Source organism: Protopterus annectens, chromosome 5.part0, assembly GCF_019279795.1.
Source record: "Protopterus annectens isolate FY-2018-M chromosome 5.part0, PAN1.0, whole genome shotgun sequence".
Classification (NCBI taxonomy): Eukaryota; Metazoa; Chordata; order Ceratodontiformes; family Protopteridae; genus Protopterus; species Protopterus annectens.
Window position 1 is genome coordinate 1,619,975,126 of NC_056735.1, and position 16,539 is coordinate 1,619,991,664.

Here is a 16,539-nt window from a genome sequence, read left to right on the forward strand (position 1 = left end):
GAGGAGGGATGATGGGTATATTGGGAAAAAGATGCTAAGGATGGAGCTGCCAGGTAAGAGGAATAGAGGAAGGCCTAAGATAAGGTTTATGGACGTGGTGAGAGGACATGCAGGCGGTTGGTGTGACAGAGCAAGATGCAGAGGATAGGAAGAAATGGAAAGAGATGATCCGCTGTGGCGACCCCTAACGGGAAAAACCGAAAGAGAGAAAAAAAAAAAAAAAAACTCACACAAAAATAAAGCATAGGACAAACAGCTGAATTAGTAATGCTATGTACAGTGTATCCAAATAAAATGGCTTATAGAAAGAGGCGGGGCTCTTATTAAACATAGTATCCTGTGTGACATATCATATACGGTGTATAAAGACTAACAGGGGAAAAAAAAATTTAAATCAAAACATTAAGGTCAGCTCATTACTTAAAAAATAAATAAATAAATAAAAGGGACTAAAACTCAAAAACAAACACTCAAGTAAAAACTTTTCCTAATATTAGAAAATGTTTCTAAGACATTAAAAAAAACAACATTCCCACCACGACAAGACCAGAGGTGCATGATCAGAGTTTACTCTTAATATTTATTGCTCTACTCACATACTGGCAATATTAACAATGTCAATGTTTGTGGCAATATACCTACCTATGTTACAAGAACTGTAGAAAAATAAAGACAAAAAACATTTTCAAATTTGGTATTTTACAAAACAGCTTTTTACCTGATGAAAGGGCTTATTTTTCATTCAGACCCTTTCCAATGAGCTGGACCTTAAACTTTTAACTGCTTAATTACTGACCGATTTTAAATTTGCTTTTATTTTACTACTTAAAGTACCTACATGTGGTATTCAATGTTATGGTCTTAGAAGGCTAAGGGTACTGACAAGATTCAGTCCTGTTTGCATGAGAATGTAGAAACAACTCGAGTGAAGAACTCTCCTCCAAACAACAACTAATACACAGTTGCCACATCAGGAGAGGTCAACAAGAGGAAAACTCTAACACCTGGCATACTGTAACATGTCCACAAATGAACAAGACCGAACATGCACTAGTGTGCACCAAATAGGCCTCTAAGGAGTCGAGCCTTTACACCTTAGACCTGGACTCCTGTTTGATTATCTTGTGTTTTTATGCTTTGTAAAAAGAAAGGTAATCATCAAAATGATCCTCAAATTTTCAATTTGCAGGACTTTTCCCAACTCTGTTACCACAATCCACCACATTTTTAATGCAACTGATATTTGACTTTTCTGCAAAGCACCACAAACACAGGGACTTGCTAAAACTAACAGTATGCAGCAGATGAAAGTAGTAAATTCAATGACAGTCTTGCTTCCATAGCTGATTACCGCAATGCCGCACCATGGACCTGGATTGACTTGGTCCTTGACTTTCTTCTGGAAGTGAATGACAGCAATGGACCCACTTCCTATATAATGAGCATATGGGTACTTTCTTTGCCTCTATGATTTAGTGCTCCACTTTCTTTGGCACATAATGCAGATATTTTTTTTTCTGAAGATGACAGAAAAGTGTGGACAATGTAAAGCAATGTGACAGAAGTGCACCTGCTGTGTCAGTGACATACCCCATAACAAAGATCCAGAAGTTACTGCTCAAACTGATACCAGAACGGAGATATTCAGTCCACTGGTTGGGCCCACTTACAAATCCCCTCAAAATTAAAATGTACAACACCAAAGGCTGATGTAAACATTCAGGGGAAAACACAAGGCAAAAAGATGCATTGGTCTAAAACTATACACGTGAATAAAGGGTGGAAAACTGCAAGAGTAGGGCCATCCTACAATATCAAAAGTACTTTGCCACGTTTTTTACCTTGATTCCTCTTAAAATGTTTACTAGTTACATTTGATAAAAATTTCTATCAAGTTTTAGAAATATTAATACAAAATAGTAATACTGTCTTTTCGCATACTGTTAATATTTCCTTACCTGACAACCATGATTTGATATTTGTTAGCATAATGGAGAGCCAAGTCTGCTACTTTCCCACCAGTAACCAGTAGATTTACACCAGTATCAGCAATAGCTTTCACTTGAGCTTCCAGCTGGTTTTCCTCTCCTTTGCTGAAATTCATAAGTTCTTCTGCATTTTTTATCAACACTGTACCCTAAAGAGAAAAGCAATGCATATCAGAGAAATGGCTGACGTTTAGATGACAATTTAAAGTTTCACAGAATGCTCTTTAGTGCAAAATGACTTCATATACCATTTGTTTCCTCTGAATAAATCTGCCCATGACACCTTTCCTACTTAAAGACATGCCCATAGGCAAGAAGAATATCAGAGATAGATTCTTCCCTAAAGCCCTCAACTGTTGCACTTGCAGTTGACATAATGGCTGACAGAACTATAGAAAGGGTGTCCAGCCAAGAGCAATCAGTGAGTACTTTCAAACTATGCCTACTTAAAGCCATTAAATATAAATAAAATTTCTAGGTATGGAAGCAGAGAAAGGATAATTTCCTGCCTTGATATTTCCATTCTCTGCAGCATCAGGCATTACAATGGCAATATGCAACTAATGTAAAAACAGGACAGTAAGACAATACAACGAAAATCCAGTATTATTTTTGCAGTCACTCATGCAAATTAGGGTAATGATCAACAATCAAAAAAGCAATTATTCTCATTACACCAGTCTATAACATTACTAAACAGCAATACATACCTTTGTCTCTGTTACCGTACAATCAAACGGGCAAGAATAAACAACTATTCGGGCATCTTTGACTGAAGTAACATCGCCTTCAGCTTCCTTTTTAAATACCATTCCATGTAACACTGAAGATGCACTAATGCCGCTTCCCTTTAAGTAAAACAAACAAATAAATAAATAAATATTCTTCACGTTACCAAGACTGCTGTTAGTGAACAGAACAACTAAGTTCATACAGTTGTGATAACGGAGACAGACAAGTTGAAGTAATGGATAACATTCACAAATGTACTTTGTTTTTACATACTATCAGTCCTAAATTCTAGAACCGCGGTGGTGGTGCTGGGGTAGCGTTGTCGCCTCACAGTAAGATGCTGTCCGGTTCGATTCTCAGCTAGAGCGTCTTCTGCGTGGAGATATGCGTGAATTGGCGTACCTAGGTTGAAGGTTGTGCGTCAGGCCTGGCAAGCCGTACGTAAAAATCAACTGCCAATCATTAGCGGACCAGAGTTCCGCTGTGGCGACCCCTCACCGGGAAAAGCCAAAAGACACAAACAATCAGTTCTAAATTCTGATGTCAAAGTACAAGACAACACAGGTCACCCACAAATTAAAGTGCTCTTTGCATACAGACACCAGGGACAGCAATATCCTAGACCCGGTCATTACCAACATGGGCGACCAGTGTTCCACACCAGTGGTCAATTCCTCATTGGTCAGATCCGACCACAAGCTAATCACCCTAGACATTCGCATCCCACCCCCACCCCCCCATTAGGGAAACCACCGTAAAAAAAATTCTCCAAAGCCAACTTCACGCTTCTTAAGACAGAAATGGCAAACTTCACGACACCCATGCAGATGGACAATAGAGGTACGACTGCTGAATCCTACACAAATGCACTTTATAAGCACTTATACGAGTGCATGGATTGTGCTATTCCTATCAGAGCCAAGATGCTATCCTCCAAAAAAAGGAAGCCAATCTGGTGGTCCTCTGCCATAAACAAACTCTACAACAAAAGAAAGAAACTGTTGCAAAAAAAAGAGTAAAATCTCATGACTGGAGGAACTCCCTGGTCAGCCTCAGTAAGAAGCTGAGATCACACAAAATCCTCCAAAGCTAGTTACGAAAACAAAATGCCACGGATTCTAAAGAAAATCACAAAGCATTCTATAGCTATGTCAAGAATCTCAATGGCAACACTCAGATCTGCTCTGAGTTACAGCACAATGGCACTAAATATACAGAACCAACTAATATTGCCAACATCCTGGTAGATAGGTTCAGTGCCAACTTTACGCCTCTCTCACCCTCTAAAGGGCCCATTTCTATAACGGAAGAATGCAAATTTCCTGTAATCACGGCTGGACAGGTAAAAACCACACTCTCCAAAGCCAAGAACACAGCATCCATGGGACCTGACAACATCCCAGGCTGCGTTCTACACGAACTACAGAATGAACTGGCAGCCACCTAAGCACCATGTTCAATTATAGCCTCACATCAGGCTTTGTGCCCACTGAATGGCACACAGCAATGGTTATCCCACTCCACAAAGAGGGAGCCACCACAGACCCAGGGAACTACAGCCCCATTAGCCTAACCAGCCTGGTCTGCAAGGCCATGGAACGTATCATCACAGAACTTATAAACAAAGACATTGGTAATCTCCAAACTCTGAACCCCCACCCAGTTTGGTTTTGTAAAAGGCAGATCATGTCTCCTTAACCTGATGGACTTCTTTGAAGCAGTCACCAAAGCCCTAGACGAGGGTAAGGTGGTTCACAAAGCCTATCTAGATCTCGCCAAGGCTTTTGACACCATCCCACACTCCGGAATTACAGATAAACTCACTAAACTAGGTATAAATCCTTATGTCACAAGATGGGTTGCCAACTGGCTCACTGACAGAACCCACACTGTGAAACTAGTAGACTCCAAACTCGACTTCAAACCAGTGACAAGTGGAGTACCACAGGGTTCAGTCCTGGGTCCTCTCCTGTTTGGTATCTACTTTTCTGAAGTACAGGCTAACACAGAAGGTCTTTGGCTAATGAAGTTTGCAGACGACTGCAAACTAGGAGCTATAATCGAAACTCCTAACGATCTGGACATCCTACAAAATGGCCTCACTGAGACAGATGCCTGGTGTCAAAGGCATGTCCTCAAGCTCAATGCCAAAAAGTGCACTGTCATCCCCTTTGTTAACTCTGTACCCATGAGCTACCACATAGGTGGTAGTCTACTTAACACCGAAAGGGTGATAAGAGACCTTAGGACACAGGTGGACAGTAGTCTCTCCTTTGATAATCACATCACCACAGTAGTCAGGAAATCCTTCTACGTGGCGCACCTCATCACAAAAGGTTTTTCATCCAGGAAAAAGAGGTCCTTGTTCCCCTCTACTCGTCACTCATTAGACCCATCCGCCTCTTTTGGTATGTACCTCACAAGACATCTACAACTGGAAAGACCACAGAAATACCTCACAAAGAGGATTACCAGCCTCAAAAAGATGCCCTACACAGACCGTCTCAAACAACTCCAGCTTTACTCGGTCGCATATCGCCTACTCAGAGGAGATCTCTGCCAAACATAGAAAGCTATGTCAAACCCAGAGCTGTTGGACATGCTCCACTTAAAGAAATCCCAATCCCTCCGAGCTACACGCTCTAGGAACCTAAACCTTGTCACCACAATAAACAGAATATGCTGCAGGGATAGACTCCTATCCCAGAGACTTCCCATACTCTGGAACAAACTACCTAGCAATATCAAACAAAGCTCCTCATTAGCACTCAAAAACAAATCTTGATGATTGGATGGGAAATAGGAAATTCACCCCGGGGATCAACTCTGTGGCTCTGCTTGACAGGAGCACAGTAAAATAATTTTCTTGGGTGGCAAAATCCAGGGTACCTTTTTGGCTAGACTTATATAGGCCCTAGAGCCAATAGCCTAGTACCTACCTATAAAACTGTATGCACACTTAACTGGGGCATGCACTTCACTTCTTGCACTGTTGCATTCGTTTATGGAAATGATAAAATATGCCACTGTGATTTTTATATAAAGATCTACAGATCTGTGAAGTAACTGGCTTTAACTTCTGAAATAGCTCAGCTGCAAAATGGACACAATGACCTAAATTTCTTATGGTCATCATTCACTTCTTTGAAGCAGCATTCCTTAATCACTTACTGCTTTGCTGACTTTTCTAAACCTGCCTCGGAGCTACAGCATGCAGCGCATAAACTCCTGAACAGCAAAGTTCCCATCTGGAAACATTTTGGTCCTCATTGTCACATTTAAAATGAGCTGTAAACTTTGCCTTTTCTATGCACTGTCACTGAGGAAAAACGAGGATATTCTACCTCAGTGAAGTAGGCATAGGCAAATAGTACAGTTGTGTACACTTACCATAAATGTAGATGTTAGAGTGTATTCACTGTTGCAGTCATTACATTTGGGTAATCTGCTGGCAGGTTGCCCTCAGTTGGCCTGAATTCCAAAGTCTTGGGTCCTGCGTCAGTTACTGTCTTCTCTTCCATGATGTCAGGTCGTCAGGGGTATAAAAACATGCATCCGAAGCCATTTTCTTTAGTTTTTCTTGCCCCCAAAAAGGTAGCAAAATTATATATATCAATACATGCATCAATATAAACTTTACCTTCATCTACAAGCAAATACACCACATAGGTTGTAGAAGATACTGAAGGAAAAAACTTCAGAATGAGAGGGGGATGGGCAGGTAGGTAACCTGGACTGCAACAGTGAATACACTCTAACATCTACATTTATGGTAAGTGTACACAACTGTACCATGTTCTTCGTGTTTCACTGTTGCAGCCATTACATTTGGGTAGAATCCCAAAGCTATGGTTGGGAGGCTGGGGCTAAACAGCATTAGGTGCGGCTATAAGGCCCTGCAGCACTGCAGTGGCAAAGCCTGTCCTGGACAGAGTAGAGAAGCAAATGGTAATGCTGTGAACAGAACTCCAAGTAGGAGCCTCTAGAATGTCTTTGGTTGGTACTCCTCTGAGAAAAGCTGCTGAAGTAGCTGCAGCTCTGGTGGAATGAGACCTAATGCCCTTGGGCACAGGTTTGCCATGGTGTAAGTAGCAGAAATGGATGCAGTGGCCTATCCACTTTGAAACCGTCTGCTTTGAAATAGCCTTTCCTTCTGATCCTGCAGCATATGACACTAGTAATTGCTCAGTTTTTCTTAGAGCTTTAGTCCTGCTCAAGTAGAATCTTAGCTGTCTGTGAAGGTCTAAGGAATGCAGAATTCTCTCTCCTTTGTTCTGCGGATTTGAATAAAAAGTTGGCAGATGAATTGTTTGGTTACGAACCACACTGGAAACCACCTTAGGCATAAAAGTAGGATTTGTCCTCAGGGACACCCTGTCCGGGTAAAATATGATAAAAGGCTCTACAGCCATGAGGGCCTGTAGCTCTGAAACTCTTCTTGCTGAAGTAATTGCTAGTAGCAGAGCTGTCTTCCATGATAAGAACTTTATATCAGTGGTAGCAGCTGGTTCAAATGAAGGCAGGGTGAGTTTTTCCAACACATAATTGAGGTCCCATGCAGGTAATGGTGATCTTCTAGGGGGCCTTAAATTTTTGGCTCCTCTAAGATACTGCTTTAGTAAAGGATGAGAAAAGATTGGTGGCTCTGTGTTGTAATGAACCGAAATGGCAGAGGCATGGATTTTGACTGATGAGAAAGACAGGCCTTTGTCAAGCATCTCAGTTAAGTATTGTAATATCTGAGGAATATTTGGTTCTGCTGTATCAGTTCATTTGTGCTCGATTCCAAGCACAGAATCTCTTCCATTTGTCAGCATATGATTTTCTAGTACTAGGCCTTCTGGCTTCCAAAATGACATCAATCACAGCTTTACTGAGAGGCATTGTTTGTATGATTACCTAATTATCCATGCTGCCAGGTTTAGAGTCTGTAGTTGATTGTGCAGGATCAGGAAGTTATGTACTCACCATAAAGTACAGTTTTGTACCTACCATAAAATGTAGATGTTCGAGTGTTCACCCTGCTGCAGTCATCACACTTGGGTTATCCTGCAGTCAGGCGGTCCCGCAGTCAGCCAGAGTTCCAAAGTCTTGGTCCGGCGTCGGTTGCTGTCGCTTCCTCCCTGACGTCAGTGCGCCAGGGGTATAACAAGAAGCATCAGACGCCATTTTCTTCAGTTTTTTCTTGCCCCAGATCTCAGGTGCCCCCAATAGGTAGGCAATACATATTACTATATAAAAATATACAAGCAAAAATAAAACAATAGTTTCAGTCACAAGCAAATACACCACAGAGGTTGTATAGGATAGAAAGGTATGGATAAGTCCAGCTAGTTCAGAGGGGATGGAGGGAGGGTAACCTGGACTACAGCAGGGTGAACACTCGAACATCTACATTTATGGTAGGTACAAAACTGTACTATGTTCATCATGTTACCCTGCTGCAGTCATCACACTTGGGTTGAATCCCAAAGCTAAGGATGGGTGGTGGTGGTGTTAAACAGGGTTAGAAGAAGCTAGTAGGCCCTGCAAAACTGCAGTGGCAAAGCCAGCTCTAGTCTTAGAATATAGAGGTAAGTGATAGTGTTTGGTGAAGGTGTGCACTGAACTCCAAGTTGCAGCTTCCAGAATATTGTTGGATGGCACCCCCCTGAGAAAGGCTGCTGATGTAGCTGCAGCCCTGGTGGAGTGGGGCCTAATGCTAGCAGGTACCAGTTTCCCATGATGCGTGTAGCAGAAACGTATGCAATGACCTATCCATTTTGAAATGGTCTGTTTTGAGATGGCTTTTCCTTGTGATTCTGCAGCAAAGGCTACAAAGAGCTGTTCAGAGTTTCTGAAAGCCTTGGTTTTATCCAAGTAGTAACGTAATTCTCTGTGAATGTCCAGAGTGCAGGAGTCTTTCTCCTTTGTTCTGGGGATTTGGAAAAAAGGTGGGCAAATGAATGGTTTGGTTTAGGGCCAGACTGGATACCACTTTTGGCATAAAGGAAGGGTTAAGTTCGCAGAGAGACTCTGTCTTGATGAAAAATGAGGAAAGGCTCCACTGTCATTAGTGCCTGTAGCTCTGAGACTCTTCTAGCTGAAGTTATTGCTAGCAGCAGGGCAGTTTTCCATGAAAGAAACTTTAAATCAGCTGATAAAGCTGGTTCAAAGGGCGGCAGTGTAAGTTTTTCCCAGAACAAAGTTGAGATCCCAAGTAGGTGTTGGTGCCCTCCTGGGCGGTCTTATGTTCTTAGCCTCTCTGAAGTACTGCCTTAGGAGTGGATGTGAAAATAAAGGAGGATCCGTGTTGTAATGAACTGAAATTGCTGAGGCGTGGATCTTAATAGATGAAAAGGAAAGTCCTTTGTGCAACATCTCGGTTAGATATTGTAGAATCTGAGGAATGTTTGGATCAAGGGGATTTTGGCCTTTAGCCTGGTTCCAGATGCAAAATCTTTTCCATTTGTCTGAATAGGTTTTCCTGGTGCTGGGCCTCCTGGTCTCCAGAATGACATCCATAACCGCTTTGGATAGAGGTGTTGGTTGATTGTTTAGGTAATTTGCCATGCAGCCAGGTTTAAAGTTTTGAGCTGGCAGTGCAGAATTTGATTGTCTTGCTGGGTGAGCAGGTGAGGAATTTGTGGTAAAATCCATGGTGGGCCGTGGGCCATGTCCTTTAGAATTGGATACCAGTACTGGCGTGGCCAGTCTGGTGCAATGAGTATCATTTGTGGCCTCTCTAAATCTGACTTTCAGCAGCACCTTTGCTAGAAGAGGCAGTGGAGGAAAGGCATACACTGTTAATGTTTTCCAACTGAAAGAGAGGGCGTCCACTTTCCAAGCTTGTGGGTGGAATGGCCTTGTACAAAATTTTTGAAGTTGGTGGTTTTGGGGGTTGGCAAACAGATCTATGTCTGAGCGTCCCCATTTTTGAGTTATCATTGCAAATACTTGTGGATCCAGTTTCCACTCGTGGGGATCCATGATGTTTCTGCTTAGGTCGTCTGCCAATGTGCTTTTCTTTCCTGGCAGGAATTGTGCTTACAGTTGAACTTGGTAAGACAGTGCCGTGTTCCACAAGGTCATTGCTTGCCAGCATAGAGGGTAGGAATGTGCGCCCCCTTGCTTGTTGATGTACCACATTACTGTGGTATTGTCCGTCTTTATTATTAGTTGTCCTGGGTGTAAGAGGTCCTTGAAAGCTGTTAGGGCATTCTGTACTGCTAGCATTTCCTTTTGATTGATATGCAGATGCCTTTGATCTGTAGTCTATTTGCCCTGAATGCACTGTCCTGCCATGTGTGCTCCCCAGGCATAGTCCGATGCATCTGTTGTCATAGTTTGCCTGGCTGTGGGTAATGTGAAAGGCTGACCTTTGAGGTGACATGCCTGTGCCCACCATAGAAACTCCTGTTGAAGGCAGGGAATGAGTGGTATCATTGTTTCCAAGCTGTGGCGAGTCCATACGCTTTTCAGGTACCATTGTAATTTCCTCATATGCAGTTTTGCAATAGTATGCAAGATGACATGAATCACAAGGCCTTCAGAATTTTTCTTGCAGGGAATTGGGTCTTTGTTACCATTTTGAAGTACTGAGTCAGCTGTTGTTGCTTGTCTGGCGTGAGAGAAGCCATCTGGGCCGATGTATTCAAGCTGACCCCCAGGAATATTATGTTTTGTGAGGGCACTAGTTTTGATTTCTTTTCGTTTACTGTGTACCCTAAGCAACTTAGAAGGTGTTTGACAAATGTCAGATGTTTTAAAAGAATGTCCTTGCTTTCTGCTTGAATAAGGCAGTCGTCCAGGTATGGGTATATTTGAATTCCTCTTTGTCTGCAGTACGCAATTACTGGTGCCAGGCATTTTGTGAAGACCCTTGGGGCAGTAGATAAGCCAAAGGGCAGTGCAGAGAATTGATAATGGGTTGAACCTGCAATGAAGCGGAGGTATCTTCTGCAATTTTGTCTGATAGGGACATGCAGGTATGCCTCCTTGAGATCCAACGTTACTAGCCAAACCTTCTTGCCCATCATGGGAAGAAGCTGCTGTAGTGTTAGCGTCTTGAATTTTGGTACTTGCAGATAGGTGTTCAGAATTGAAAGATCCAGAATGGGTCTCCATGCTTTGTCCTTTCTGGGGACTAGAAAGAGTCTTGAGTAAAAGCCTTGTCCTTGTTCCTGTGTAGGCACCTGTTGAATGGCTCTCATGTCCATGAGAGCTGTAATTTGTTTTTGTGCCTCTGCCCATTGATTTGGTGGCAGGTTTGGTATTCCTTTTATCCTTGGCAAGGCATAAAAGTGGAATCTGTATCCTTGAGAGAATGTCTAGGACCCATTTGTCTTTTGTGATGATGTGCCAGTTGTCTGCAAAAAGTGCTAATTTTCCTCCCAAGGGAGCTGCCAAGAGAGATTTGCTTGGTAGTTGGAGGGTTGAGTCATTGTGTTTGTCTTCTGCCAGCTTGGGGCCCGTCTTCACCTCCTTTCTGGGTTGTGGCATCCCATTGGCGAGGTTTGTAAGGGCCTTGTGACTGACCTCTGCCCCTTGGGCGTCTGTATTTGCCCCTATGTGGTCTGTCAGAAGCTGGAAAGGACCAGTTTTTTGTTGGCCAATTTCTGCTGAAACGAGGGGGTTGTACCTGTAAGAAATCCTTGACCATCTGCATAGACTTTGCCTTATCCTCCATTTTCTTTAAAACCTCTTCTGCTTTTGACACCAAATAAGACATCCAGCTGTAAAGGTGCATCCAATAATTTTGCTTTAACATGATCAGGTAGGGTTTGTTCTTTTAACCAAGCATGTCTCCGTAAGACAGACCCAGTAACAGCTGCTCTACAGGAAGCTTCCAATGAATCAAATCCACATTGTAAAGTATGTTTGCCCACCTGTTCAGCTGCATGCAACATATCCTGCATTTCTTTGAATTCAGCCTGTTCAGAATGTGTGCTCACTTTTAGCTTTGAGACATTAGGAATTGCTGATATTTCAGCATGTGGAACTGACAATTTAATGCTCTCATAGCCAGAGTAGCTGAGGTGTACATCTTCTTTCCCCATCTATCTATGGCTCTGGAATCCCTTTCAGAGGGTACAGGATTTTTCGCCATAGAAGCTTTAGCCCCTTTGGGACCCTGGGAAATTGTTTCTGGGTCAGCCAGAGGGCTTTTATAAAGGAATGTGTGTGTGTCAGGTACTCTGTAGTATCTGTCTGGTTTGGCTGGAGCAGGAGGTAGGGGAGTCTGGATTTAGGCTAGACTAAGTAAACATCATCCGCAATATCTAAAACTGGAGGGATAGCAAGTGGTCTGTGCTGGGGTAGTAAAAGAAACTCTCGGCGCCTTTTCTTAGAATCAGAGTAGTCCTGGCATTCCCAGTGGAAATGTTCCCTCATGGTATGCAAAGTTTCCCCAAAGGAGTAGTCTTCAGGGGGAGATGCTGAGGGAAAAGAGTCTTCAGCATCAGAATCTTCATAAGGGGGAATAGCGTAATCCTGTTCCTCAGAAGTATCTGAGGAAATAGAAACCTGGTCAGAGGAAGCGTAGTCCTCCCCTTGTCTTGGCCTTTTATCAGGAGGGGGATGGAAACCCCTTATTAGGGAAATCAAATCTTCAGCCATCTTAAGCATCTATTTCTTAGGCATGGGGCCTTGAACATGAGACTGAAGTACAGTCTTTTTTGGTTTTAATGGAGTTTTTAGCTTAGCATAAGATTTAATGGTGAATGTAGTCAGTCTGAAGACAATTTCTGAAACCGAAGGTGTTTCTACTGCACCGGGATCACCTTCTGCTCCGGTGTCGGAAGGGCCTAATGAAGATGGTTGCGAGGGCCTAGTACACTCCGCTTGAGAATCCGAGGCTGTCTGGGGTTCCATTTTCGCGGTCGTCAGGGGCTGTGTAGGCGCCTCACTGAAAACTAGAGAACCGGTGACAGGCCCAGCAGAGGCCTCGGAGTCTGGCTTGGTTCTAGGTTGCCTGTCCTTATCCTTGCATTTTTTATGCATGCCGGTCGTCGGCTGCTCCGACAGCATGATATAATTAAATTTCCTGCAATGTCGTGCAAAGTCAAAACAGCATTTGATAGTTTGTTTATTAAACCTAGCACAAAACCCGCAACCTGTGACGTCGTGGTCTGGGCCTAGGCAAGGAATACAATAAGAATGGAAGTCCTTATGAGGTATTTGCTTCCCACAGGAAATGCAACTGTTAACTTTTTCTGACATCGGACTGAGGCAAGAAAAGGTTCCCCAACTGGGTACTTAGCTTTATTGAAGACTTCGGACTGAAACTCTATTCGAAAATCTCAGGTGTCGGCCGACCGGCACTTGCGAACTGCTTCTGCTTCGGGCACCGCGGCAAGAAAGACTGAAGAAAATGGCGTCGGATACCTCTTGTATACCCCTGGCACACGGGCGTCAGGGAGGAATCGACAGCAACCGACGCCGGACCAAGACTTTGGAACTCTGGCCGACTACAGGACCGCCTGACGGCAGGATAACCCAAGTAGGATGACTGCAGCAGGGTAACACGATGAACATCGTTCGATGTATGTAGTCCATCGCGCCTCACATTCTTACCCGTGGGTTTGGAACCGAATATCAGCTCCGACTCGGCCAAACTTTTCTAGCTCGAAGTCTTCTATTGACTGGGCTAAGCAGGTATCACATGGTGCACTGCTCCATATCCCCAGATCTAGTTTGCTGCAATACTCATTCATACCCCATGCGTACACAACATCCAGATAAAAAGAATAAGTTAAAGTAAAGGGAACTCTGTAAATAACAACCAAACCTCCAGATCCTCCAGGAAGGGGGAAGGTGGGCGGGTAAGTAAGAATGTGAGGCGAGATGGACTACATACATCGAATGTTATGGTGAGTACATAACTTCCTGATGTTATGTAGTCCCATCTCGCCTACATTCTTACCCGTGGGACAGTGTCCCTAGCACCTACATCCTAGGTGGCTCATAGGAAAATACTCCTGAGTACTGGAGCCAAATGACGACTTGCCCCTAGAAACCATGTCCAATTTGTAATGAGAAACAAATGTGTGAGGAGAAGCCCAAGAAGCTGCAGCACATGCATCATTCATTGACAATTTGGCCTGATAGGCTGTAGAAGTAGAAACAGCCCAAGTAGAGTGAGCCTTGACCAGAAATGGCAGATTTTTTCCTCCCGCTTGGTAGGCGAAAGAGATGCAACTAGATATGCATCTGGATATGGTGACCTTGGAGACTGGGGACCCAATTTTGTTTTCCTAAAAGGAGACAAATAGTTGATCCGACTTCCAGATATCTTTTGTTCGGTGCAGATAGAAACGTAACTGTCTGTGTACATCCAACTGATGAAATTTAAATTCTGCCTTGTTTGAAAATTGAGGAAAGAATACAGGCAATTCAATGGATTGATTAAGATTAGACACGGAAGCCACTTTAGGAACAAAAGAAGGGTTTGGTCTAAGAGAAACCCTGTCCTTATGGAAGATTAAGTATGGAGGTTTGATAGAGAGGGCTTGAATTTCTGAAACTCGCCTTGCTGAAGTGATTGCTGTTAAGAAGGCTATTTTCCAGGTCAAGAATTTCAATTCACAGGTAGCTGCAGGCTCAAAAGGTGGTGAAGTAAGGGCTTGTAGAACAAAATTGAGATCTCAGGGCATGATAAGTTCGGAGACCGGGAGACGGAGTAACAGAGTACCCTTCAGGAACGCCTTGCAGTGTCTATGAGCCATGAGACTAGGCTTATTCGCCACATGAAAATTAGAGATCGCAGCCAATTGAACTTTGATGGTAGCTGATGTGGAACCCTGATGGACAAGCATAGACAAAAACTCCAAGACTGAAGCAATTTGAGCTGTGTAAGGATCAATTCCTTGGGTATGCGCCCAAATAGAAAACCTCTTCCATTTGCTAGAATAAATCTTCCTAGTAGATGGCTTATGAGAGGAAGATAAAATGTGAACCACTTCCGGTAAAATTTATGAAGCCTAACTCACGACAAGTGGAGTAGCCAAGCTGTCAACCGGAGGGTCAGAGAGAGGTGGAACTGTCCCGACGTGTCAGTAAATCTGGTTGAGGGTCCAGAATCCAAGGAGTGTCCACAATGTATGGTTGAAAAAAGGGAACCAGACTTGACGAGGCCAGTGTGGAGCAATCAGAATCATTCTGCTTCCCAAGGATTGCGCTTTCTGAATCACCTTTGAGAGCAAGGGAAACGGAGGGAAAGCATAAAGCAGACCGGAGGGCCAATCGTGAACCAGAGCGTCCCTGGGTGACTCCCCCTGTGGGGGGATCAGCATGAAGTAGTTGCTGCATTTGGCATTGAGGGGGCTGGCAAAAAGGTCGCAGCACGGCTGACCCCATCTGCTGAAGATTCGTTCTGCAATCAGACGATTCAGGGACCACTTGTAAGGCATCAGAATAGCTCTGCTTAGCCTGGCCGCAATCATGTTGGACTTCCCCGGAATGTGCGTTGCCACCAGAAAACGTTGGGACGTTACTGCCCACTGCTACACTCGCATGGCCTCTCTGTACAGGGGGTAAGACCGGATTCCTCCTTGCTTGTTTAGATACCACACTACTGACATGTTGTCTGAGTGTACTGTAATCGTCCCTAGAGGTAGAAAGCTCTGAAGTGCCTGCAACGCAAGTAGCACTGCTCTCATCTCTAGGACGTTGATATGCAGATATATCTCGTGATCTTGCCATGTGCCTTGGACTGTCCTGCCAAGATAATGCTCCCCCACCCCATCTGGGAGGCATCCGTGGTCACTGTGGCAACCGGGATGGGTGGAACGAAGGGCCTTCCCCCATTCAAACTGTTGGTGCAAAGCCACCAACTGAGGTCCTGTTTGCATCTGTCCATGAGCAAAATGGGGTGAGAAAATGGAAATTTTTGGAGAGACCATTGAACAAAGAGAAGCCATTGGAGAAGTCTCATGTGCAATCTCGCTAGAGGGACCAACATAATTGTTGCTGCCATGGTCCCCAGGAGTTGGAGAACCCATCTTGCCTTTGCTTTCTTCAGGGGCATCAGGATGTGTATTTGTTGTTTTAAGATTCTTATCCTCTCCTGCGGTAAAAATGCTCGCATTTGAATGGTGTCTAATTCTGTGCCTATAAAGGTGACACTGAGAGGGCAACAAAGCAGATTTTTCCCAGTTTAGTGTTATGCCCAACTGTTGACATAGAGTGATGGTAACGTCCCTGGTTTGGACTAGTTGATGCCTGGTGGGGGCGGTAAGAAGCCAGTCATCCAGATACGGAAACACTTTGAATCCCTGACGTCTCAAGTGAGCCGTCACCACTGCCATGCACTTGGTGAACATCACGGGGGCTGTGGTGAGACCAAAGGGCAGTGCTCGAAACTGGAAATGACTGGCTCCCAGCCGGAAGCGTAGGTGACTCCTGGATGCCCTGTCCATTTTTACATGGTAGTAAGCATCCTTGAGGTCGATGGAGCACATCCATACCTCCTCTCCCAACAATGGGAGAATCGATTGTAGTGTGACCATATGGAACTTGGGACTTCTGTACATAGTTGTTTAGTTGGCCGAGATCTAATATGGGTCTCAGGTCCCCTGTTCTTTTCGGCACCAAAAAGAATCTTGAGTAAGTCCCTAATCCGATTTGATCTGAGGGGACACTCTGAATGACTCCTTTTCCTAGCAGCTTTGAAACCTCCAAGGCTGCTTGATCCCTTTGACTGGGTGAAATGTCTGGGATATTTCTGATTGATGGGGGGTCTGATGTAAACGGAATAGAGGTAACCTCCGGAGATTATTCGTAATACCCATCGGTCCCGGGTGATGCTTTTCCAGGCTTTTGGATATAACGAAATTCGACC

At 43.9% G+C, this 16,539-nt stretch overlaps 1 protein-coding gene across 3 annotated transcripts in view; it reads right to left on the reverse strand.

The window, feature by feature from the left end:
- Positions 1 to 16,539, reverse strand: part of CCT8 (chaperonin containing TCP1 subunit 8) — a 1,023,638-nt gene that overhangs the window by 622,392 nt on the left and 384,707 nt on the right. For all 3 annotated transcript variants that reach the window (XM_044071397.1, XM_044071395.1, XM_044071396.1), the window contains exons 7-8: positions 2,699 to 2,836; positions 1,959 to 2,137 (exon numbers count right to left, since the gene is read on the reverse strand). In XM_044071397.1, coding sequence (XP_043927332.1) covers positions 1,959 to 2,137; positions 2,699 to 2,836 — 317 coding nt within the window. The remainder of the gene's footprint in view (positions 1 to 1,958; positions 2,138 to 2,698; positions 2,837 to 16,539) is intronic.